Source organism: Orbicella faveolata, unplaced genomic scaffold (assembly GCF_042242905.1).
Source record: "Orbicella faveolata isolate gen_17 unplaced genomic scaffold, um_ofav_v1 contig_26, whole genome shotgun sequence".
Lineage (NCBI taxonomy): Eukaryota > Metazoa > Cnidaria > Anthozoa > Scleractinia > Merulinidae > Orbicella > Orbicella faveolata.
Window position 1 is genome coordinate 1,157,779 of NW_028301554.1, and position 25,185 is coordinate 1,182,963.

A 25,185-nucleotide genomic window follows, 5' to 3' on the forward strand; every position below is an offset into this window, starting at 1 on the left:
CCGCGTTTTGGAAAGACAAGTTCACGCTGTACTGATTCAAGACACTTCATTTATTGTCTCCGCATATTGGTTACCAGCTTGATTAAAGGCCCATTGCTGTCCTGCGTCACTTGTTTAAATTGCGAAGAAATCCTCTGCCCAACCAAACAAGTGTAATGCAAGCGTAGACACGAGCGGATTTTCACTTCCGGTAATTTTGCAATAGCCAAGCGCGCGAGTGACGTCATAACTAAGACAAACTCAGACAAGATTTGACGCTTTTTCAAGCGCTTGAGCAAGTGTTCCTAAAACAACTTTTAAAACGAAAATTTGGCGTTCGTTTTCCTCCTATTTCTCTCGGAACACGCTTATGTTGTCTGACTCCCGCGGGGTTTCATTAATTTGCATTCTATTTTTAGACTTCGCGCGCTTCGTTATTTGATCTGCCTCGATCTGACCCTGAATTTGAACCTTATTGACATTGATTTTTGTGACTTATACCTGTTTGCTTATAATCAGAAAGTGCGCATTATATGTTAGTTTTAAATCGGCTCATTGCGGTCCCAAGAATTTTCTTATCTCACGGTGGCATTTGGGTTTTAGGAACTTCAGTATTTGCGAGCCTTCCTATTTTAACCATACCATAGAACATACAGTGGCTAACTTAATCAATGCGTCGTACGCGGGACGCATGATGAGAAGGTTGAATGTAATGCTGTCAAATGTACGACGGCTTTCCTGTGTTCTGATTGGCTTAATTGTCTATGGCATGGCATATTGTAAGGTAAGATATTGATCATATCACACATAACATTAACAATTCATTTTTGTGATTTATAACTGTTTGCCTGGTCGCATGAAAATGCGCATTAGAGGTTAGTTTTAAGCCAGTCCGCGGCAGTAGATTCTATTGAATGCCGTTTTAAGCTGTTTTAAAATTATTCTTTGTGGACATTTCGTTAGACCGGACTTATCGGTTAGGGTATACCTGTAGTTTTGAAGCCAGTTTGGTCTGAATTTGCTCATTTTGGCCTGATAAATGATTGCATATTCCGGTCAGCATTAGACCATATTTGTATTCGCAGTATTGGACTGGAACTGGCTTGCAGCTGAGGCTAACGCGGGGAGCCTCCATTGTAAGCTAGTTCCAGTCTGAAACCGAGAATACGAGAGTGTGGAACTTTATAATATTTCTAACTTAAGCTAAGTTCATGTGTCTCTTGTCTGAAGATCTCTAAACCGCGGCACTTGCTGGGTAAGGCTTTGTCTGAATATATTGTATGCCGATTTACATGTAAGGATCAGGTTTGATCTGAAGGGTAGGGAAAATAGCGAATTGTTTGGTTTTACAGTGTCGACGCGCCGCACATCGTCACCCAAATGTTCGTGGAACACCCCCTTCCGGAAGATAGCCCACTTTGTTAGCGCGAGGCAGCAAAACGCCATTACAACCAGGTTGAAGAGTTTTAGCAGTGCGATAGAATTCTTCGTTCTTGTAGCTTTCTTCAATTCACTGTTAGCCATGAGAGGAATATTCCCGCGCGTTTTGCCCTCGCGTGCTAACAAACTCAAGTTGTTATTATTTGTAAAAATGCCTAATGGCTGACTACCTAACTACCTATAAATTTCCTGCCAGAAGGTACGAAGAGGGAGGTTCGGTCCGGTCACAACAGATTTCACTAAAATATCAATCCGTGAAGGCATGAATGATTTCGCTACCCGGGCAAAATATGGATGTTGAAATATGGATATTGTCACGACACCAACTCGCGCGGGTAACGCGCGAGATGAGTGAACGCTCCCAGCATTCTCTGCAACAACAGTTCGTCCATGTTGTTCAACCGCGAAAGTTGAACGAGACTGAAAAAAGGCAGACTAAAAGGTTAATTTGTTCTTATTTACTGTGTATTTAGTATCTTTCCTTGTATTGCTTTCATGCTTTGTTCGTATGAAGGACTTTCTCCTTATCAGTGTACCTGTTGTATACTCAGGGAAGAACTTCGCTTGGAGCTGGAGAGCTTTGTTGGTGAGCGATTGAACTCGGATTGCAGGTAAGCTTTTTGGACAAACAAAATATATTTGATTTATTTACATTGTTAACTGTAGTAATATGTATTTATTCCCCTTTTGATCGGGTTCCAGCTTGCTTCTAAGTTAGCTTCGTTCTGCTGAAACATCATAATGTATGTTCCCCCCACCGCCCCCCCCCCCACCCCCCCCCGCCATATGTGTATTTTCGTGAGTGTTGCCCCCTCACCGGCGCTATCTTCAGTATTCTCGCGAGTGTTGCCACCCCACCCCTCCCCCCCCCCCCACACACACACACACAGCAGACAAGATAAAATTAAACAGAATGGCTATATCTGCCTTAGAAGGTGAATAATTTTATCTTAGCTGAATTATTTGTCTTTGTTTAATCAGACAACACATGGCAATTAAGCTTATGTGTAAACTGCTATATGTTTTGGAAATTAGTTTGTTTTAAATGCTTTTACTTGTGATGTGAAGTTTATATGAAATAATGCATATATGAACTGCAGTTGTAGATGAAAGTGAAGAATGATCATCGCAGTTAATTTTCCAATTTAAGCAATTGGAAAGAAGAAGCCTGAAAAAATCAGGGCTTCAACGGGATCCCGTTGAAGCCCTGATTTTTTCAGGCTTCTTCTTTCCAATTGCTTAAATTGGAAAATTAACTGCGATGATCATTCTTCGCTTTTACTTGTATTGTACATATTTGTATCAGTCAATTTGAAACCACCACATCTCCTCCCTATGCCCACAGGGGAGGAGGTACTCTCAAAAAGATTGGATGGGGGCACTTCCGAAAATCTTTACCCTATTAAGGAGCAAAATCGACTTCTTTCTGTTATGATTTCCCTTCCCTATTAATGCCCTGACCTTTAAATCAATGCTCTAGCTGTGTCAGACCTAGCAACATTTAAGAATGTTTTGTACACACAAGGTAAAGCTTGCAAGCGATGTTACCATTTCAGCCAATTTTTTATCAAGATAGGTTAAATTAAAGTAAGAAATTTTGCCAACTACCGTATGTATTCCACTAGTTTTCCCTAATTTTTTTAATAACACTTAAAATTTTTCACTAGTGGTAGAGTAAATTGCAACACATTTCACAAATCAGTTGATGCCAGAACTTGACAGAGAAATAAATGTAACCAAAGAGATGAAGGATAAAAGTGCTGGCACCTCACGTTGAATAATTGATGATCTGTCATATGGTATTTATTAATTGTCGCTTTATGTTTATTTTCCATCAGTGATCACATGTGATACACGTAGCTGACTACAGTGGGCGGCCCAACTGTGAAAACTTGCATCAACTTGCATGCATAGGTCATCTTGGCCACAGTGAGTGCAAGTCATCGCAGGTCAACGTAAGTTCACCCGAGGCCTGGCCAAACGAAGTCACAAGTAGGCAACAAGTTTTGAGCTTGCCTCTACTTGCAGGTCCGTTTGGCCAGGGCTTTACTTTTGGAATGTCACTACTGAAGAAAAACCCTGTAAATGCAGCCAGCCTTTAATACGGCCAACTGCCACATCTCTAAACCCCATCCTGTATAATCCTTTACAATCTTACCCTGTTTACATGGCCACTCGGCCAGTTATATAGTATATGGCTTAAACCTAGAAGTATCAGTAGTTTGTATGGTGTGATTGTTTGGGTGAGGGCTATGTTCATCTTTCCAGGCTAAATATTGTATGAACCGATTGAAGTTTCAATTTTTTAAAATTTCTATCTGCATTCTGGATGTTTATAAAGGAACAGTGGTTCAGAAGTGCAATTGCGATATTAATATCTGTTACTTCTGTTAAGACGTCACTTGATTTAGATCAGTCATGAAATTTGACCCTACCCCATTAATATGGTCAATCTGTTAATACGGCCAAATTTTCATGGCACGTTGGTGACCGTATTAACAGTGTTCCCCTGTAGGTTACTGGTATCCATTTATAATCCTTGGTGATGTAAGTTGCTGTTTGAGTAAAGTGCTGTGTTCAGGATCATAACTCAAGGACTTTGGGAAGGCTTCTTAATCTGGGGACCATTTCACCTGGTGTTATGCCACTACACCATAAACATTTGTACAGTATCTAAATTATTATTATTAAATTGTACAGTATCTCAAAATAAATAAATAAATTTTTCTATTTCTTCTTTTGAACAGCTGAAGACAAAATACCTGAGGACAAGACAGGAGGAGAATGGATTATTCATAATCCATTTATTTTTATTATCCATAAGCTTATTCTAGAATGATATATATATATTTTTTTGCAATCCAGGACCAGGTAAACACTTGTGTTGTTATGCAATGATCAAATCAAAACTTAACCTGGTTCCTTCAGGGGGAATCCCCCAAGGGTATCCCTACAGGGTACCCAAGTCATCAAATTCGACAACAGAAAAAAATTAAAATGCACCTTTTTTAATTGATGCACTATCATTGCAGGATCCAAAATAGTCAGGGAAATTTTCATTTTTCAAAATCAGGGAAAGTTCAGGGAATAAATGGAGAAAATGGGAAGGTTCCCTTTTGTACTGTACCTTTGAAAACAAAAATATAATGGCCAAACTACTGAACTACCTCCATTCAAACTAAAGTCTATAGTACAACACACTTTCAAAAAGTGACCATCGAACTAACTAAGAACAGACACTACTTAACTTATACCAACAACTACTTGCCCCTACAGTAGTCACTACAGTATTTCTTGACCTCAACAGAACTCACATGATGTTCTTCAACTAGCCTCAACACAAACTTCACCAAAAATAAACCAGGTGAACCAGACCATAACTGATCAGTCACTGATTACTACCCTTTTCATAATGACTTGACAGGTTCTCAAAGCATCAGTCCTTTCACACTAGACGAACTACTTCATGAAACTTGTCCACTATTTTTCTTTGTGGTCGGCAGTTTGACAGTTGTTCCTTTGGGCACCTCAGAATGGGACATAATGACTTCTTCAATCTCCCTCCCATACACCCGCCCCCCCCCCCCCCCCCCCCAAGCCAATCTCCAACCTTGTCATGATTCGCTATTATTTCCCAGGGTTTCCCAGATTAAGGATTAGTTTTGAGTTGATCATTGCATTCCTCGATGTAAACCAAGTTCTGCTTTTAATTTCAAAATACCACAGACATGTAAATAATTTAAAATGCTTTCATTGGCTCAGTAAGTAAATTAGTTTTTAAAGTGGATAACATTTCATTTGGTTATATTTTATGTTTTTGCTGTATTTCCTCCTTGAAACCCCTGTGGGACTTCCTGATTTTTGCCCATACATGTACATGTATAAGAAGGGGAAGCTCTTTGCAAGAAGGGCTTAATAGTCATATATATCAAAACTGCAATTTTGTAGGTTGAAAAGGAGATTTGGATAGACTTGTTAGAATGGAGACTCAATATAATCAATACTTCTGATTCAAAGTTCTGGGATTGCACAAAACAATCAGATGATCTGTATAAATTTATTGTTGACAATTTATCGTTATCCTTTTTGACCTCAACTGGAAGGGCTTAGAAATTTATGGCTGAAAGAGTGCTGAGCTGCTGTTTCACCGCTACACTGTAATATGATCACCCATCATATGGATCAATACAGGAAAAAGAAAGACATTGGGGCTAATTATGAGGGATACTGGATAGAAGGAGGTGAAAGGAAATTCTGACTAAAATTCATCATTTAACACTCCCTCCCCCTTCCTTCTCCCCTTCCAAAACATTTACGCAAACTGCACGTTTTCATCATTGTTGAAAAATTGTACTGGACCAGGGACCGTTGGGTTGGTGCTCTTATAAAGATAGGCCTGAGGATTAGTGAAAGAGATTGGAGATCATTTAGATCATTAGAATCAAAAATAGATTGGCATAGGAGTAATTAGGGGGAGGGAGAAGAATACTACAACATCCATCATGGCAATCTTGTCAGTTCATAGGTACATGTAACAAAGTACACCTGGGGTTATGTACATTGTATGCTTTCTTGCCGTCAGAAAAAACTACAAAACTTCAATTTCTTATAGTTGAAGGGTTGCAGATAAACTTTAAGGCAGGTTGTCAAGAAGGAATTCCATGGATGGGTCAATAAATCTTTGACACAGAGACAGAGAGAATATTATGATTTTTTTTTTGGGGGGGGGGGGGGGGTGAGGGTGGAGTGTATAATTCTGCTTTTATCCTTTAAAGGGGTACTGAGCAGCAAGTAAAAATAAATGGGTAGGTAGGACTCTTTACAGAGGGAAGGGACCAACTGAGGAAATACAGTAATTTTTCAGGAGAGTGAGAACACTTCTGAATGTAGATGACTTATCATTTCATTCATTCTTGTTCTACATGTGTATGTATATTTTAAATTGTAATCCATCAAATATTTTTGCCGTGCACGATTGGTCTTAACACATCACGTCTTTTTTAACCACTTCAAAACAACAAACAAGAGACTTCATTTTGTTGTCCAATGAATTTTTATTGACATGCTGAGCAAAAACTCCGCTGTAGTGGCCACAGTGTCTTGATAAATTAATTGCTAAGAAAGTGAATATAATTTGGCAAATTGATAGTTGAGTAACTGTGAAATTGAAGACTCCTCATCAAAACATGTTAAGGACTGATTGATTTTAGCAGCGGTTTTTACAGTTGACAACTGGAGTAACACTGAGTAACTAATATTATTACTCTTTGAAAAGCTGTTTTTTGAAGAATTCTTTGTTTATGTTTATTCACATTATTATTCACATTCTTCTCTGAGGTGTTATCCACTTTTAACAAATTTATTTAGAATGCATGTTATTGTTTGTGGTCTGTTAGTTTTCATTTGACTTCTGTTTGGCTATGCATGTCTGTGGTATTGATAGTTACTGTACAGTGGCCCATTGGTACAAATGTGACTTCACCATTCAGTTATTTATTAACACTTATCCCTTCAGCATGAGTTCGAAAACAATACATTTCACAAGTTATTCAAATCTGTAAAATACGTGGAAAATATTACAACTGGCAATGAAAAAAGTTTGAAATATTTTGATTTGTCCAATCTGTTAATCACCAGTTACGTGCAGTGTGCAAGTGTTAAAATGAATTGTTGATGAAGTAAAAAATATATATATAATAATAGTAACTGCACTTTGGTCTTCAAAAGTTCTACAGGGTGTTTTCAAGTTCCAAAATGTCAATTGTGTATCATCTCAATCAAAGAGATTTAGTTTCGATTTCTACTGAATTCCAATTACTTTGACAATAAGGCTTTATCAAAACAAATTATTGATCAGTAGAAAATGAAAATCGTGATTCCACTTTGCTATTCAGTGGTTTTATCATTGGTTTTTTTTATGGAGTTCAAAAACGTTGCAAGTTTTCAAAAAGATTTAATTTTCATTTCTGCCAAACTCTCATTTCTTTGACTATGCAGATTTATTACAATGCATTATTGATGAATTTAGAAATCAAAATTGGGATTTTACTGTGTGATTTAGATATTTTATTTATTTTTTAAACTAAACTCTCATAACTTTGTTTGAACTTTTGCTGAAGTGATAAGTACAAAATAAATGTCTATTACCTGTTCTATTTATTAATCCCTGTGAAATTAGGCTATGAAGTCTTGGTTGTTTTATGGTCCAGAAAATCCATGAAAATAATTACACCCCATTTCGGTTGTGTTTTAAGTGAAGTCTCTTGACAAAATGATATGGGCTACTGTAAAGTTAGTGATATGAGGGTACAAGGAAATCGCTGCTGAAATGCAGTGTATGTTATAAAGCTCTCAGAACCACAAAGATGCACTACTTCAGGATGTAGCTGTCTCTACATTTCCATGCAATATAATCTCGAAGTCATATTTACAGATTCTCTTGAAATATTGCAAAATTCTTTATTATAAATTTACAATTACAGAGAAAAAATTTAAAAAGGCACTTAATTTTGTTGAGGATTTAGCCGTCTCTAAACTTGGATACAATTTAATTTGTAATTCATGTTCAAAGAATTTCTTGAAATACTTGAAACTTCTTAAAAGTATTTGAAAATTTACAATTACAAAGAAAGTTAAAAACATGCATTAATTTCCTTGAGGATGTAGTCGTCTCCAAAGTTGGATACTATTTTAATCTTTAATTCATATTTTACAAAATTAATTGTCTCGAAGTATTGCAAAATTCTTAAAATTATTTGGAAATTTACTATCACCATTTAAAATTGCATTTAATTATCCAGTCGGTGTTTTTGTAATCCCGTTTGTAGTGCGTCTTTGTGTTTAATACCTCATTTCATTGCTGTATTTGTGAGGCACAAAATGTGCTTAGTTGCTCAGTTTGGAAAATGGCTTTTCCGGATTATTAGTTTTTTTTCGGGACCAAAGCTTTTGACGGCAACATCGGGCAAAAAAGTCGTTGTCGCGTTCCGCGCGGATTTTAAAAATTAGCGTTTTCTTTTACATGCTGAAATTTCATCGCAGGGTTTGTTGTTTATTTTCAAGGAGCTACAGTGAGGTACAGGTTCACATCTCGCAAACTCTAGGGGATTTTCAATCGCCCGTGCTTCTATTAAATTAGGACTGCCTAATTGGAAAGACTTGCGTCACGCTTACTAAAGACGTTCTTTGACAGTTACGTGAAGTAGGGAAGGGCCAACTCATTTTAAAGTCGACTTCTTGAGCAACTAAGTACAGTTTGCAACTCGCAAATACTACAGCGAAAACACAATAGAGGTACAAAGAGAGTTTTATGACAGACATTATTTTTAGTAGTGGTTTTCTAATAAGCAGAACTTGGTTTGTGGTCCTGTTATTCAGTGCAATCTTTCACGCAACTAGTCTTGTAATGTTTCCGATGGCGGCGTGACAAGTGCGTTGTATGAAACACTGGGTCGTTTATCATACCGTGTAACGGACAGAATTTATGCGAAACAGTTGCTACAGCGATTGAAGAAAGTTGGAACTTAGTTCTACTTTCTGTAACCGTTGAAGCGTCTTGTTTTACAAAAGTTTTGTCCGTTGCGCGTTGTGTTACACGGCTCGATGTTTCATTTACTTGTCACGCCGTTTTCGAGAAGATTGCGCGACGAGTTGCGTGACAGATTACACTGTATATCAGGACTTTGTCATAGACACAAGTGTTTACCTGGTTAGTTATGATGGATTGCGGGTAAAAAGACAACACACAAAACTATCTCTGTCTCTTTATTTGCGTTTTTATTATGTGAAAAAAAAATTAATAAAAAAAAATCTAGCCGATCTTGTCCCTGCTTGTCGGGTTGTTTTCACTCTGCTCTGAGTTGAAGTGTTTCTTCTGTTCCACATTAATATTCCAACTTTAAAATCCTGGTTTGTTTATCTGCTCCGCCATCTTTGATGATGACACTTGACCACTTTAATGATATGGCCGTTTGCTCTCAAGTGGAGATGGCATAATGAGGGAAGTGAGAGTTTGCTCCCCATGCCTCCTCGGTTTCACTCAACTACGTCATAATACCACACCATTTGAATTTGAATTTTTATTAGCTTTGAGAGCCGTAAGTAATGCGCGAAAAGGTTAATGCCAAAATAGTAAAATTTAAGATGCGTGTTCCAAGCACTGTATCTAGAAATTTCCTTTGGGAGGACAAGAAAAACGGAAGTGCTAATGTACAAGTCATGTTTAGTAATTCCCATGGATGCCAAGAAAAAGAATCCAACGCAAAAAATCATTGACCTGACTCTCCGACCAAACCTCCTGCCGACTGTTCTCCCACAAACTTCACCAAAAGAACACAAGTCACTGGAAACTCTACCGTCCAAGCTGATACAAGTTTAGGGATCTTCGCTTATGTTCAAATAAGATCAAAGTTAAAGCGATGAAAGACTAGTAATTTGTTTTCAGGGTTAAGCGTATTTTGCTAAAGTAAATAAACACTAATGCTAAAGTAAGTAAACACTAATGCGAAAGCAAACGGGCGATTTTCGTCCGTTCACATCACCTAGAATTGCGTTAACTTTGTTTTGATATTTAATTTCAGTTATTTAAAATCGATCGAGTCTAATTTGTACAAAAAATCCAAATATTTTCCGAAAGAATCGTAGTTTAAATATTCATAGTAACCTTATTAAATATTCACAGCTAAATCGTCTAAAAAAAAAAAGCAGACACGGTGGAATTTTGAAATCTATTTGTGCTTTTGTTATTGCTAATCTTGGCTTTGAATAACATTAAACAACGAAGGATCCTCGGAAACTTAGGGCAGTAAGTCGGAAGAGTCGACGTAAACCGAGCGGCAAAACCGACCCGACGAAAGGTTTTACCGCTCGGTTTACTCCGTCTCGTCACGATTAACTGCCGCTGCATCCCCGACGATTACAACGAAGTTGAGCAAGTATTAGAGTAAAAACCATGAGAAACGTTTCCTAGGTTCGTAAAGATGAACAATTGACCTACGAAATTAAGAAAAAAAAAAAACGAAATATATGCTTGGTTTTAAAAGCTGTATTTATAGTATGGGAATGCAATATTTAACAATTAGACCCTTCGCCCGCAAGGGCTACGGGTCAATAGCCCATGAGGCTCATGGGCTATTGACCCGTGGCCCTTGAGGGCGAAGGGTCTAATTGTTTTAGTATCACCCAACTAGTCGGACAGAAAAGGCAATAATAAAGTTAGCAAATGCAAGTTGAAGAAATATTTATTTGGGAATAAAACGAAAAAAAGCGTCACGCTCGATTGCGCCAATTTCGCTACTCGAGGACTATTACTAATAGTCCTCTAGTAGCGTAGCCAATTAAAATGCAGGATTTGCATTAGTCCACTAGTTGGATGATACTAATGATAATTAGCTTACAGTTATGTACTTCGTAAAATAATAAAGTTTCCGCCGTAAATCTCAGGTTTTTGAAATCAAAATGAGCAATTGGCCTAAGATTAAGTAATTTAAAGAAGACAAGATAAACAATAGGCGTACAAAATTCCTATCAAACTATGCTTGGTTACAAAAAATGTTTACGAGGTTAGTTAAACGTTTTGGAAGTCAAAATGAACAATTGGCCCACGCTTTGAACTTTGATCACGGAAAATGTACCTATATGTTTAGTAGCTAAGATTAAAATTTCCCAAAAAGAAGCTTCCTTCATAGGCGTTATTTGTATCGTCGCGCAACACTCCGGGAAGAAGTGTTGCGTGACAACTCAAGTAACGCCATCGCAGGAGACTGCTTTTGAGTTCTTTTAGGTTAACTAATTCCTAGAGTTAATCAGAAAAAAAAACCAAAATTGTAATTCCAGATAATTGTAATTTATATTTAAGCGATCAATAATCTTAATTTTTCTTGGAGCTGTGGACTGATAGTGTTAATAAATTCTGTTCTTAAGGTAATTGTGACTAATTTATTTTTATTCGATACCTAAATTGTTTTTTATTTTCAGAATTAAAACGAAAAGAAAATTATTATTTTTAATTAAGAAAAGCCCTAAACGAGAATCAGCTCTTTCAGGAGAATCCCAGATGACTATCAGCTCAATCTAGCGTTGCTTGTGAAATCCCAGTCAAGCCAGATCAGTGACCTTCATTGTTCAAAACTAACCCCAGCATCCTAGAAATGTACTACCCATGACCTGCACTAAAAAGCACAACTGTTTTACGTCCTCGACAACAGAAAACTACTAGAAACACTGATTGAAAACAAACATCTTTCAAGCCAATTGGAATAAAGGTGTGGTTTTCTGACATAGTCAAGTAAAGCCGAAAAGACATGAAAAGCAAACTCTCACCTTCCCCCATGATGCCTTCTCCACTTGAGAGCAAACGACCACACCATCAAAGTGTCCAAGTGCCTCCATCAAAAATGAGCGGAACAGATAAACTCACCAGGATTTCTCAGTTGGAATATTGCAGAGGAACGTCAGAAACACCGTCCTCAGAGCAAGAGTTTTCACAACCCTGCAGGGACATCGATCGGCTAGATTTAAATCTGACCATTTGTGTTGTGTGCGGGTGTATGGGCCATCTCAGTTCCTGAAAATAATCTAAAATATACTAAGTTAAGAGGAAAATATCAAATCCGCAAAGAAAAAAACTAACAAGCTCATTAGCACAGTAAAAAAAAACTATTCACTTGAATTAAAAAAACTTATACCCTAACTAACAAGTTCTGATATTGAATTGATACTTAAGTAGTAATAATACTTAGACATACTCAATCTGCCTTAGTTAACACTTTTGGAGAAAAGTAGGATTGAAAAGCCTGATTCCCTGAGTGATTTAAACTACTGAAAACTACGGCATCGAAACCCTAACGAAAATAACCGTAAGGGTTAATTTTCTCTCTATTATACATGTACTATGATACCAATTATTATGGCTGACTAGGAACGCCCACTAGATCTGAAGGGTCTGTTCTACACCCCTGTTCTTCTAACTATCCCCACGTTTGGCCATCTTTAACACGTTAGTGTCAATGCTAATGTGAAGACTTTATGACACCAAAATTTGTGGTGTTTTCTTAGCTGAGTACTTGTTTACTTCTGTGCTAATGAGCTTGCTGTGGCACCTTTAAACAAAGGAGGCAAAGAAATTATTTTAGAAAAACTAAGCTCAGAATTTGTCGTTTAAAACTGATCGAGTAAAACATAGCTTTTGATGACGTTGAATAAATTGAATAAAATTGTGAACTCCTACCGATTGGTATTGCAGTCAATTATTTCTCAATCAGACAATTGAATTAATTTGAATAAATTATTTCAGCAGAACTTAAGTCAAAACATGTCATTTAAAACTGATCGTGTAAAAAATATTAATTTTGTATGACAAGGAAAACATAACATAAAGTTGCAAAATCCTAAGCATTGATTTATGATTTCTTAATTCAATAATTGAATCTACGATAAATAAATTATTTTGGAAAAACTTAGCTCAGTCTAATTTTTTTGACTGATCAAGTGAAGAATAATGATTTTGTATAAAACTAAATAAACTGAATAAATTTGTGAAAAGCTGCCAATTGGTATTGCATTCAATTTTAATTATTAATTTCTTGATCAGCCAATTGAATTTACTTGCATTACCACAAAAGGATAGTTTTTGGAAGCTTCCTTTGTTCAAAGGTGATAATAAGCAATACTATAGTTCCAAGCACCATCATGCTATTGATCTAAATAAAACAAAATAATTCAAAAAAAAAATTAAAATGTTGCCTGTCCAAAGAAAATAATTGTGATCAGTGTAAACTGACTTGGCCGATGATTTTAACGCATGATGAACATTGAAACTACAAAAAAAACAAGTAAAATATTGTCTTGAACACAAGTTTCCTAATGAGCAGCTTCTTTCCCAAAACAAAACAATTTGGATTACAAGAATGTTTTTTTTTTAACACTAAAAACAGGAAAAATTCTTGTTAGGAAAGGTAATTAGCTTCGCACTGTGGCAATAGTATTTTAAATATGATATATTTTAAAAATCAGACATCAAAATGAAGAGAACATTCCAATCCCCCATCACCCCTTAAAAGGTTTCTTATGTTAATGTTGGCAAAAGATGTTGCTTTTCAAGTCTGAGGAAAACCAATGGAAGTGAACAATACAAAAAAGGTACAGATTTCACCATAAAGCTGCTCAATAGGAATCTTGTGAGGAGAAGGAACTAGGTTTTCAAGAGCAAATAAGTGGCTTCTGTAAAATCAAATTTACTGTAATGATTATATCCTGCCATGTCTGACTGCCTTAGTGGTACACCAAAATGCCTGTACATAATTATGCCAAAAAAGTGTGAAATCAATTTCTTTTAGGAACAGAAATAAATCATCAGAAACAGATTTTCCAGTATTCGAGTTTCAATTAATTTGTAGTAATAATGATTGCTATTGGCAAAATTTTCCGGCTCTAGTATAATGAAAGGGAATATATTTTGGTTTCAAAATAATTATATAATTCATGGAACATGTGACAATAAAGTCTTAGAATACCCCTAGAGAGAATCTGCAAGCAAGCCACTTATTTGCAGATGAACAACACCCACACAACACACTGGTCAGTTCAATACTCTGTTTATATGGGTACTAGTTACATGTGCATCAAAGTGGTATTGGAATTTATGTCTGTTAAAGATCTTCAAATTGCAACTAGATAAATTTAAAGGTCAGTAATTGCTATAAATTTTAGTTAGCTGCATATACTGGGCTTTTTATCTTAACTATTGAGTTATTGAGTGATTGTTTGATTGATTGAATGAGTTTGAATGATTGATTGATTGATTGACTTGGGAATTTCCCTTTACCTATGATTAAAATAGATATCTTTGAAAAAGACAGAAGATAAAGAAAGTGACTTCCCAATTTGCTCATTGACTTAAATAACAGCTGCAAAGGAGACTGTGAAACCACATGTGCACATGTAACTAGGAAATAAACAGAGAGAATTTTTCATCTCAATTGGCCCACAGCAATGTGTCGCCAATTCTGTTAAATTGGAATTTGGAAATATTGAATTTTAGGAGTGAGGGAAACCGGAGTACCCGGAGAAAAACCCTCAGGGCAAGGTGCACCTAATGTTTACCTTGAGTACTCAAAGAAATTTTCATCTCAATTGGCCCACAGCAATGTGTTCGCAATTTTGTTAAATTGAAATTTGGAAATATTGGTTTTTCAGGAGTGAGGGAGACCGGAGTACCCGGAGAAAAACCCTCAGGGCAAGGTGCACCGTGCCATCTCTGCTGCTAGTAATATCTCATGTACCTTAATATATATATAATTCAACTTATGAAAATTCATCATTCAAGGCTTGCTTTCATCCACTGTCCTTGATCCCCAGTTGTCAGCCCTCAGTCCTATCCTTGATCCTCTGTTCTGAGTCCTGGGTCCTCTGTCCTGGGTCCTCTGTCCTGGGTCCTCTGTCCTAGGTCCTCTGTCCTGGGTCCTCTGTCCTGGGTCCTCTGTCCTGGGTCCTCTGTCCTGGGTCTTCTGTCCTGGGTCCTCTGTCCTGGGACCTCTGTCCTGGGTCCTCTGTCCTGGGTCCTCTGTCCTGGGTCCTCTGTCCTGGGTCCTCTGTCCTGGGTCCTCTGTCCTGGGTCCTCTGTCCTGGGTCTTCTGTCCTGGGTCCTCTGTCCTGGGACCTCTGTCCTGGGTCCTCTGTCCTGGGTCCTCTGTCCTTCATCCTTGAACCTTTAAGGTACAGAAAAGCTCCCGCTGTGAGACTGACCCTAAGAGGTTCCAAAACCGCTTTTTTAACACCTAAAAGGTACCACGAGTACCCCCGTCTTTTTTATATAGGAGTTCCCACAGGAAAAAACTTTTCAGCAAAAAAGTGAATTTCCTCATTTGAGAATACATAAAGAAAACGCTGCTTTTTTCCCTGATTTCAGTGAGCTACCAGTTGTTATTGTTAAAATTTGAGGTCATCAAGGATGCCAAGGCAGAATGATAGCATGATTGGTTGGTAAAATTTGGAGTCAATTGATAATTGTCAAAATGAATTCTCACATTAAAACATCATTTCTCAATTACAATTATTTGCAGACAACTATGAATTGTCAGAAAACACGTTGAGATAAAAACATGAACCATGTATCTTAAGGTGATTTCTCAAAAAACTTTCCTTCAACCTTTCCTACCAAGCATTGTTTAAAAAAAAATAGAATTAAAAAAAAACATTATGCTTGCAAAAGCGATACAATAGGCCAATCTTACCCCATTTATGCCTAATCACATGCATTATTTTGTTGGTTCATGTTACATTTTACAGTAGCTGGAAGCAAAGTGTTCTGAGGAAAAACTTGATAGGTAGAAAGTCTCAAGCACATGGTACAATGTAATAAATAGTTTCTACTACAATCACACAATTTGGAACCAAAAGACTCAAAACATTCCTCGAGTCTTTGTTTTCAAGGTCATATTAATATCTACACTGTACATCCTCAAGCAACGGTTTTGGGCATGCTTTTAGCCAGATATTTTTTCCATCCAAGAATTTTTTTTAAAATTTGTAACTTAAAGAGGATGATTTTTACACCAAAATTATGCAATAAAAAACATAGGTCAACATGGTCATTTGAGAGAAAACAAGCATTTATTTCACTGCAGAGCTTAGCTTGGAAATCTCTTGATTGTGTGTATGTACACGCTTTTGAGAACATGCCATATTGTGTGAAAATCTTGCACAGTAAGGATGTGCAATGCACTTCTGAGGAATCATCTTAAAATTTGAACCAATCAGTCAGTTGTGAGTAAGGATGTTGTTATTGAGACAAGATTTGTCTGTTAAAATTTCAACAATGATGCTGAGATCAAAGGAGGACTTGCCCGTCAGTTACTCTCAGGCCATCTGTCAGGTCCCAGGAAGGATTTAGCAAATGAAATATGATTGGCCGCTTAAATATTCAATTCATGTATCAGTGGTCAATACCATTACAGATCAGTGTTAAAAAATAATTTGGATCCATCCGTCAGTTGTCAGTAGGACATGGATATCACAACACAATTTTTCACTTACAACTTAGAATCATCTGTCAGTTGTCGCTGTGCAATTCCAGAAAATATCCATGGATACACATGTACTGTACTCCACCCACAGAAGGGATTGGAAATTTCTGGGGGGAGACGGGTTCTCTAAGATCAGAACATTTCAGTAAAGAAATTTATTATATGGCTAGCTCCATGAGCAGGCAAGATGAATCAAATCCTGCGCTGTGTTTGGCTGCCAAGCAGGCAAGATGGAGCTATCTTGCCCGCTCAGGACTACCTGCCGTGTCCTGCAAGAAAAACTTCCCCGAACGCCATATAATAAATCCTTTATTGACCAAGCTTGTTCGATCAAGATGGCTGGATATTGGCCTCATTCTTTTTTTGCGAGTTTATGGACCTCAAATCTGTCTCAGTCCATAAACACGCAAAAAAAAAAAAAAAGAACTTGGCCAATATCCAGCCATGTTGACCTCACACTTGGTCAATAACCCATACGTATCAAGTTTAGCGGTAACTGGAATATCCAAAGGGGTGGGGCAGGGAGATCTTGGAAAAAATCTTTTCCGTGGGGAAGGTACGGATATTTTCTGGAACTACTCAATATGGAAGTTGAGATTGATGCACAATTTCTCAGTGAGGATGTTGAGATAAAAACAGGATTTCTCATTAAGGACATTGAGATTAAAACATGATTTTGTCGATGAAAATCTCGAATCATCTGTCAGTCGTCAGGAAGGATTTGAGATTAAATCAGGATTTTGTCAGATAAAATTTGGAATCATTGGTCTGTTGTCAGTGCAGATGTTAAGATTGAAGCATGATTGTCAGTTAAAATTTGACATCATCTGTCAGTCATCAGGAAGGATTTTGATATCAAAGTACTATTTTGTGAGATAAAATTTGGAATCATTTGTTAGTTGTCATTGAAGATGACAACATCATAGCATGATTTGTCAATAAAAATTTGGAGCCATATGTCAGTTGTCAATAATTTTCTTCATGCAAATTATTTCAATACTTTATCAAGCAGATAAATGATGAAAACAGAGAAAATTAGCAACTAGGAAATAATTATTGTACAATAAACTAATTTTCAAACTCACACCCCAAAATACATGGTACATGTACACTGTACCTGTTCTCAAAGTGATTAAAATTGTGGTGATACACTAGTCCACTGACTACAGATAAAGAAAAACTTCGACTGACCTGCCATGTTGAATGTATTTCACTTCCTCCACTAATCTTCCGGTGTCTAATGTGTTTCTTGTTTGTCCTGATAAGAGATACAAACATATTGTTGAGTTACTTACAATTTCTTACAGTTGGTATGCTTTAGGGTCGTACATTTGACTGATGTAGGTAAACTTGTGAACACCATTGCAGATACCAGAAATATAAACTGACCTGATCTAGCTGCATCTGACTCCTTCATTGATCTTAGTTGCCCCATGTTGTTGTTTGCTTCTTGTTAGCCTGCTAAATGAATGAAAATATTTCAGTGAAAGGTCTTTCAGTTGCTGTTTACTGTTGAGTAGAGGTTATTACATGCAACATTTAAAATTGCATTAAAAATGCTGTTAACGCCCAAGTCGCTAGTGGAGGGAAGGTACCTACGAAGCCCGGGGGCTGCAACTGCAGTCACATCCCCAAGGCGCTAGAACACCCGACTGGCCTGCCCAACCCGCAACCAAGCCACGAGCCCCCCACGCCAAGCCCCCTACAGGCACCCGTCACACTCAAGCCAGACGGCATTGGTGGAAAATAAATGAATAAATAAATAAATAAGTAAATAAATAAATAAATAAATAAAATAAAATGCTGAAAAGAAAGGGGGGGATAGGGAGGGAACGCCGAGAACCGCTAAACTATAATTCAATCCACAACGCCACACTAACAGAGCGATGAACACACTGCGAGCACATGGGACGACAACACATGTACTAACCAAATATACCGCTGGACAATGTCAGCCCCAGGGCTCTCACGACCATATGACTGTTGCAAACGCTACAGAAACGCACCAAACGCTAAAGAAATGCTAACAGATGGCCAAGGCACTAACAAACGCCTACAAAAAACGCTACTGACCAGACTGGCTCCTGGTCACAAACTATGTAAAATTTCATTGAACTATATCAAACGCTACAAAACGCACCAAACGCTAACCAAACGCTCACAGACGGCCAAGACACTGACAACCGCCCATAAAAACGCTACTGACCAGACTAGCTCCTAGTCGTTAACTATGTTAAATTCCATTTAACTATATTATTAATAAAAGTGATCAATAGTCCTTTTCACAGTTAATTTTTCTCATTTACATTACAATGTAATCCAACGTGGATGCGAGGCAATTTGGGGCTAAAACTGCGAAATAGCCCGAAATTGCCTCGCATACATGCTAGATTTTATTGTAATGCAAATGAGCAAAGGTAACCGTGGAAAGGGCTATTGAACAGCAGCTTTATTTTCAAACATTTTTTCAGCAACCCATGACGTGTTGCATTCTCCAGATAAATTACCTCATTGTTCAACTTCTCAACACACCAAGATAACCTAGTGTTCTTTAGGATGAGGTCTTAGTCAACTACAACTCAATTTTCCAAGCTTCAGGGTACAAAAAAAATTGAACTTCATTTGTCCAGTGGACATTAGTGAAGTTCTCATTTGACTTGTCCAGACCTCAAGTCTAGTTGTCCTTGGATGTAGCGTTAAATTCAAGTTCTAACTGTAGTGTGCAATGATAATGTTCCTTTGATGCATTAAGATGAACAAGAGAATCTATGCAGTGCCTTCTGTCAGATTCACAGCAAATGATCACAGAACTTTGCAGATTTGTTAAAGCAGGATTCTTTCTACATATGAAGTAAAATATCACAGTACAATGTCTTCACTCACATCGTGTACTACCCAGGGCAAGACTCAAAACACTCCTCAAGTCGTTGTTTTCATAATTTCCATCCTTGATTAACAGTTTTGGTCACACTTTTATTTATATATTTTTCCTTCCAAATAATTTTAAAAAATTGTAATGTAAAGAGGATAATTTGTACACCAAGATTATGTAATAAAATTAAAATTGTAGTGATACACTAGTCCACTGACTACAAGTAAAGAAAAACTTTGACTGACCTGCCATGTTGAATTTATTTCACTTCCTCCACTAATTCATCTGGTGTTTAATGTGTTTCTTGTTTGTCCTGATAAGAGATACAAACATATTGTTGAGTTAGTTACAATTTCTTACAATTTCTTACTGTTGGTATGCTTTAGCGTCGTACATTTGACTGATGTAGGTACACTGTCTTGTGAACAACATCGCAGATGTACCAGAAACATAAACTGACCTGATTTGTAGCTGTATCTGACTCCTCCATTGATCTTAGTTGCCCCACGTTGTTGTTTGCTTCTTGTTAGCCTGCTAAATGAATGAAAATATTTCTAATCAGTGAAAGATCTAACAGTTGCTGTTTACTGTTGAGTAGAAGTTATTACATGCAACATTGAAAATTGCATTAAAAATGCTGAATAAATAAAAGTGATCAATTGAACAGCAGCTTTATTTACATTTTTCCAGCAACCCATGATGTGTTGCATTCTCCAGATAAATTAGCTCATCGTTCAACCTTCTCAACAAACAAACAAAAAAATCCAGCGTTCTTTTGAATGAGGCCTTAAACTACAGTAATGAATCAAGCCAATTTTCTGCCAAGCCCTTGCCGATCCATGGCATCATTGACTTGACTACAGCATAGACTTAAATTCAGTAGTTTAACACGAATACTACCTGTATTACTGTAGCTGCCATGTGGAGTTGTTAACTCCCATATACATTGTATACACAAAAAATTACCTTTCTACTTCACGTAGCTTTATCTCACATCCACCACTGGCCTTTCAGTTCTCCAGGCCCTTCACTTTATGTTCAGGTGCTTCATGTTTTACCTGATAAGTAATACAGACACTTTAATAAGTGACGTGCTGTCTAATTTTTTTTAATACGTACATTTAACAATATGCCCACAACGTTCAAACAACCATAAATCAATCATGTCAATACAAACCAATGAAAGTGTAAATTAAAATAAGAGTTAATCCATTACTAAGATTACTGTTCGGAGGGGGAGGAGGTGGCTGGAAAAATTCACAGAAAAGACAACCAAAACAGTTCAGGAGGAAAAATGTCGGGCAGGCCTGGAAAAAATTTCCAGCTTACCCCTGGTCGGGGTAAGTGATAATCTCAGTTGTTCAGGTGTATGTAAGGCAAAGGTGACATAGAAGCTGTAAAAGGTTTAATTCAAGCCACGGAATGGTTGGCATATATCTGTCTGGCAATTAATATTTTGAGTTACTGCATTGGTAAAAAAGATTTTTAAATAGCCCTTCTGTTGTGGATAAAAAGTCTGGAAAAAAGATCTTTATAATTGTGAAAGTTTACTGTCAGAAACATTATTTTCAGTTAGCCCATTAGCACCTGGAGATTTTTGGCAAAACTGCAGTTTTTAGACATTTTTGACATTTCCAGCATGGACACAGACTAAATTAGCTCCAATCTGCTCCCAAATTCATTTGCAATACAAAAGCATATCTTTCTCTCCACTAGCATTGCATTTTATGACATTTTTGCTCAGGCCAGAAGCTTGACGTTGCGACCACTAGAATGGCCAATGCAAGCAGATTTTTTTCACTGGCAACTAACTTTTCACACTTGCAGGTTGCCAGGCTGGCTCGTGAGATATCTTGATTCCATTTTTTTTTTTTTTTAATTTTCATACATGTACTCATTGATTGAGTGGAATAAATGTTGACTACCAAACTATACTTCTCCTTAAACACGCATGTAGTCTGAAAATAAAGTAACAAAGAATTTCATTTGGCCATTTTCCTTGTAATTTTAGAAAAAAGTGACAAACTGGTTATACATGTACATGAAAATCATGTGTTTCACGCCATTTTAGTGTCTTTTCAATAGCAATAGGTGTTGTTGAGGGAAATTTTCCTCCAAGTTTTCCACTCAAATTTCTAAGCATTTTCATGCATATATCAAGCTCAATTGACCCAATCACTCTAACCTAAGTATCATTGGAAAGATCTCTTCCTCCTGCAGAACTTGATTATAAGTGAAGCCAAGTTTGGTCAAAGGTGATGACGTTAGAAGTGGAACAAAGGCCAACACCCATCACAAGCAGTTATGGGCGGCACAGGTGTCAATGGGTTAAAGAAACTTTGGTTATTGCTTATCGTAAGTTTTCCTCTTTAAGAGATTAGTGGGGTGTTTTATGAAAAGAGAAACTTCATATAAAGCAAAGATTACACTATGTCAATCATGATTTAATGGGAAATTCACAGTTTTGCTCATAGAGCACTTTTAACATTTTACTGCTATAACCGAAAAGAACTGAAAATAGTTATTTAAATTAATAATTTCCAAAATCTAAAAGGGAACATTCAATATTCTGCATTACACGCTCCTGATCCACCTTTACAAATAAATTAATCAAGGCTGCTGCCTAACGATTTCCCGGTCTCATGAGGCACCTAAGTTAGGAGTGCGGGAGAGAGTGGGTGCCTAAACATGGAGTGTTCATTTCCATCTAATCTGTCACATGACTTTATTCCTTGTATCTGGGAATTACAAGCAATTCCCGACTGTAACTTTATTCCACCAGCTTAAAAATTCCCATTAAAAAGCCTTTCAACCATCACCGGTCATCATCATCGATCGTACAAAGCTACCGTTCATTCTGAGCAGCCGGGATGTTTCTCTTAAAATTGTTCAAAACATCAGTCACACAATAAATTAAATTGAAAACAACAGTTGCCCTGGTCTTATTTTGATTTTGTCACCAGAAATATGGGCCAAGTCACAACAACAAAGTCTCTCTCCACTCACAAAACAGCCGAAAACAGCTATTTCTGAAAATCACCCTAATATATACATGTAGATTTAGCAAAGCCTAAAAGTGGAGTTCCTGGGCCAGGTTGTTCAAAGCTCGATTAAGGTAACCTAGGATAAGTGAGAAATTTGATTTGAGTTTTGTAACTTTGCGGTGAGGTTTTCTGTATATTGTTTCAGCCTTCTGTTTTGAGTTTGAATAATCTCAAACTACACAAAACAAAAGCAGTGAAGAACATCTGTATAGAAACAGTATAAAAAAGTAGCCTAGGCAATACTCCATTTTATTGTAATCACACATCATTTACATTTTTATCTCTTACATGTAGCTCTTTTCCCACGTCTTTTGTCTTCTAGTTTTATAAACCTTTTGGACCACTTTTCATATAAATTTTCATTCGTGTGCCAACATTTTCATTCGTTTAAGGCTACAGACTGATAGCCAAAAGCTCTTGTTTTATTCTTTTTGACCAGAGAATGTTTTTCACTACTTTTTAATTACAAATAGTGTCAGGCATTGTACACTCATAGCGAGCTTTGTCACGACAGTGTTTGTCATGTTCTTCTTTTTTTCATATGCTTTCTGTGTGTTTACTGTAATTATGGAAGAACCTATGTAGATAACTTGAAGTGTATCATGAAAGAAAGATATACATGTAACTGAAAGATTTCAACTTTTTTCAGATTTACAAGAGAGAGCGCTCAATTGTCACGTGTCACACATCTATAAGTTTGAGGTTACACTTGGTTGGAAATGATCCAGGAAGAAGACATTTTCAGGTTCAAACCCCTTTCTGCCTGGATTTCCAGGACCTTTGACCCCCCCTCCCCTCTCCCCCCTCCCCTCTCCCCCCTCCCTCCCTCCTGAGAGAATTTCCAGAAACCAATCCACTAGGGAGGTGTGGATTTTTTCTGGAATAAGCCTATGCCAATAAAAGTACTATTTACATGATGTTGGTTGTCATTTAATTACAGCAAAAATTCCAATGCTTAGCTGATGTCACTGGTACAAAAAAATCTTGTGATATAAATCAATGAAATCGGCAACAATAAAAATGAATCGATAAACAAAACAAGTGTGACATCAATTTCTACCAATTGATTGATACAATCAATATCATTAATCAATCAAGTCTGATTTACCGATTTTTATTGATTGACCACTCCAGGTATTGTACTAAATGTGCCATGAATTTTGCTTTGTATGATTGTTCGTGAGACACTAGTTATAAGAAGTCCAAAAGCTGTTCATCATCAAATTAAGTTGACTGTGACATCATAAATTATGAACTGAAATCATCTCAAGTGAACTGTAATAAAGCGGTGAGCTACATTGGGGGAGTGCAGTGTAAATCTTTGGGTAAGGGTGTGCTGCCTGGACAACAAAACCCTTACCCCATACTAGACCATGATCAGCTTGATTTTACAGCAAACTGCCTGAAAACCATACGCTTCACAGTGGCACATACCCATATAGCTTATTTTGGGAGTCCCCCTCCCCCCTCCTGAACTACATAAACCTTGCCTGAAACCACAATATGGGCTAAGATTTAATTTTGCCGAGATTTTAATTCAGGAATATATTTATAAAAACATATAAAAACAGATCACCTATGAACTAATATAAATATGCAAAAAATAATAAATTCGAAGAATACATTGAGATATGGAAAAAAAAAAAGAAAAAAAAAAGAAGTACTTAAATATCGCTAAGAAATTTCTAAACTCTAGACTTAAAAATATTTACATTATCAAAGCAACAAATATCTAACAGTAGTTGATTCCACATGTCAGTTATTCCATGGAAAAAACTATACTTCAAGACATAAATCTGGCATATTTCTTATTCAAAGTTAAAAAGTACTTAGACCTAAGTGAAAAGCGGTCAGCTTCTGAGTAGAAGTCTATAATTTTACTGACATCAATTTGTTTTTTACAACAAGCCCTCAAAATGGTCAAAAGCCGGGAATAAATGAGGGGAAAACATGCCGTAAACTTGCTGTAAACAAAGATAAGTGAATTTTATTCAAATGATGCGAACATTGTCATTAGCTTTTCTCTCTTTTTGATTGGCTACTTAAAAAAGTCCATAAAATCTCATTGGTTAAAAAGTTTACAGTTTGACAGCTGAACGTTGAACTTGAAAGCTTGCATAAATTAAAATTTTATCCGTCTGTACTCTCATTGATGATAAAAATGAGCCAATCAGCGTGCGAGAAATTAGACAGTTATTGTAAAAATTAATGTTGCCATTGAATGTTGATTTATTTGGCTAAATAAATGTCTCAAAGCATGTAAAAGTCTTTTCAACCATTTAAGTAACCAAAAGTAGCAATACATACCGAAGTCAACTGACAACACTGCTCATCTTGAGCTCGCTTGCTGTTTCTCTTGTGTTTCTGGCAGTTTGAGCGAATTTCCCTCCAGTTTGTTCCACCACCAAAAGTTTGTGTCTGGGACACGTTTGGGAACATTTCTTGTAATGTAGACAATTTAAGCCGTTAGGCAAAGGTTTGAAGGAAGAAGTAGCCTGCAGCGCAGGCGTATTTTGGGCACGCAAGTGCACATTCTCGTATTTTCGTATTAAGCCGCCATCTTGGATTTGGTAACTGTGGAGAATTGGGGCGAGGAAATATTTGCCGAGGGAGTAGGTGTTAAGTGGAAAAAAGTGTCCCAACCCCCCCCCCCCCGCCACCGCCGCCGCTGCCCCCTCCGGCGGCGCCGCTGCCTCCTCACCCTCTGCACCAACCCACTACCGGTCCTGGGACCCGTTTCTCGAAAGTCCCGAAACTTTACGGGCTATTTTCGGGTGTCACGATTCCCTCTGTATCTCAAGAACGGAGGGGATTTAAGTCGTCAAAC

General features: G+C 37.2%; 1 protein-coding gene and 1 long non-coding RNA gene across 7 annotated transcripts; one reads left to right on the plus strand and one right to left on the minus strand.

Annotated features, from left to right (window-relative positions):
* Positions 1 to 243: 243 nt before the first annotated feature.
* LOC110068807 (uncharacterized) lies at positions 244 to 9,237 on the plus strand. 3 transcript variants are annotated; one of them, XR_002298810.2, is made up of 4 exons: positions 244 to 763; positions 1,971 to 2,030; positions 3,258 to 3,374; positions 4,167 to 9,237. It is a non-coding gene; the product is annotated as an uncharacterized LOC110068807 (long non-coding RNA). The 3 variants fall into 3 exon arrangements; XR_002298811.2 differs by lacking the exon at positions 244 to 763 and adding an exon at positions 1,113 to 1,234; XR_002298809.2 differs by lacking the exon at positions 244 to 763 and adding an exon at positions 1,259 to 1,861.
* Positions 9,171 to 24,934, minus strand: LOC110068877 (uncharacterized). 4 transcript variants are annotated; one of them, XM_089295828.1, is made up of 7 exons: positions 24,666 to 24,934; positions 20,281 to 20,372; positions 19,775 to 19,845; positions 19,560 to 19,627; positions 17,832 to 17,903; positions 17,634 to 17,700; positions 9,171 to 15,125 (listed from the first exon to the last, which is right to left on the minus strand). In XM_089295828.1, exons 5-7 carry the CDS (start codon positions 17,875 to 17,877, stop codon positions 14,792 to 14,794), a joined length of 447 nt encoding a protein of 148 aa, XP_089151954.1. In that variant the 5' UTR covers positions 17,878 to 17,903; positions 19,560 to 19,627; positions 19,775 to 19,845; positions 20,281 to 20,372; positions 24,666 to 24,934; the 3' UTR covers positions 9,171 to 14,791. The 4 variants fall into 4 exon arrangements, with proteins under 4 accessions (XP_089151954.1, XP_089151953.1, XP_089151952.1 ...); XM_089295827.1 differs by having other exon boundaries at positions 17,832 to 17,900; positions 19,775 to 19,848; XM_089295826.1 differs by having other exon boundaries at positions 19,775 to 19,848.
* Between the last annotated feature and the right edge of the window lie 251 nt (positions 24,935 to 25,185).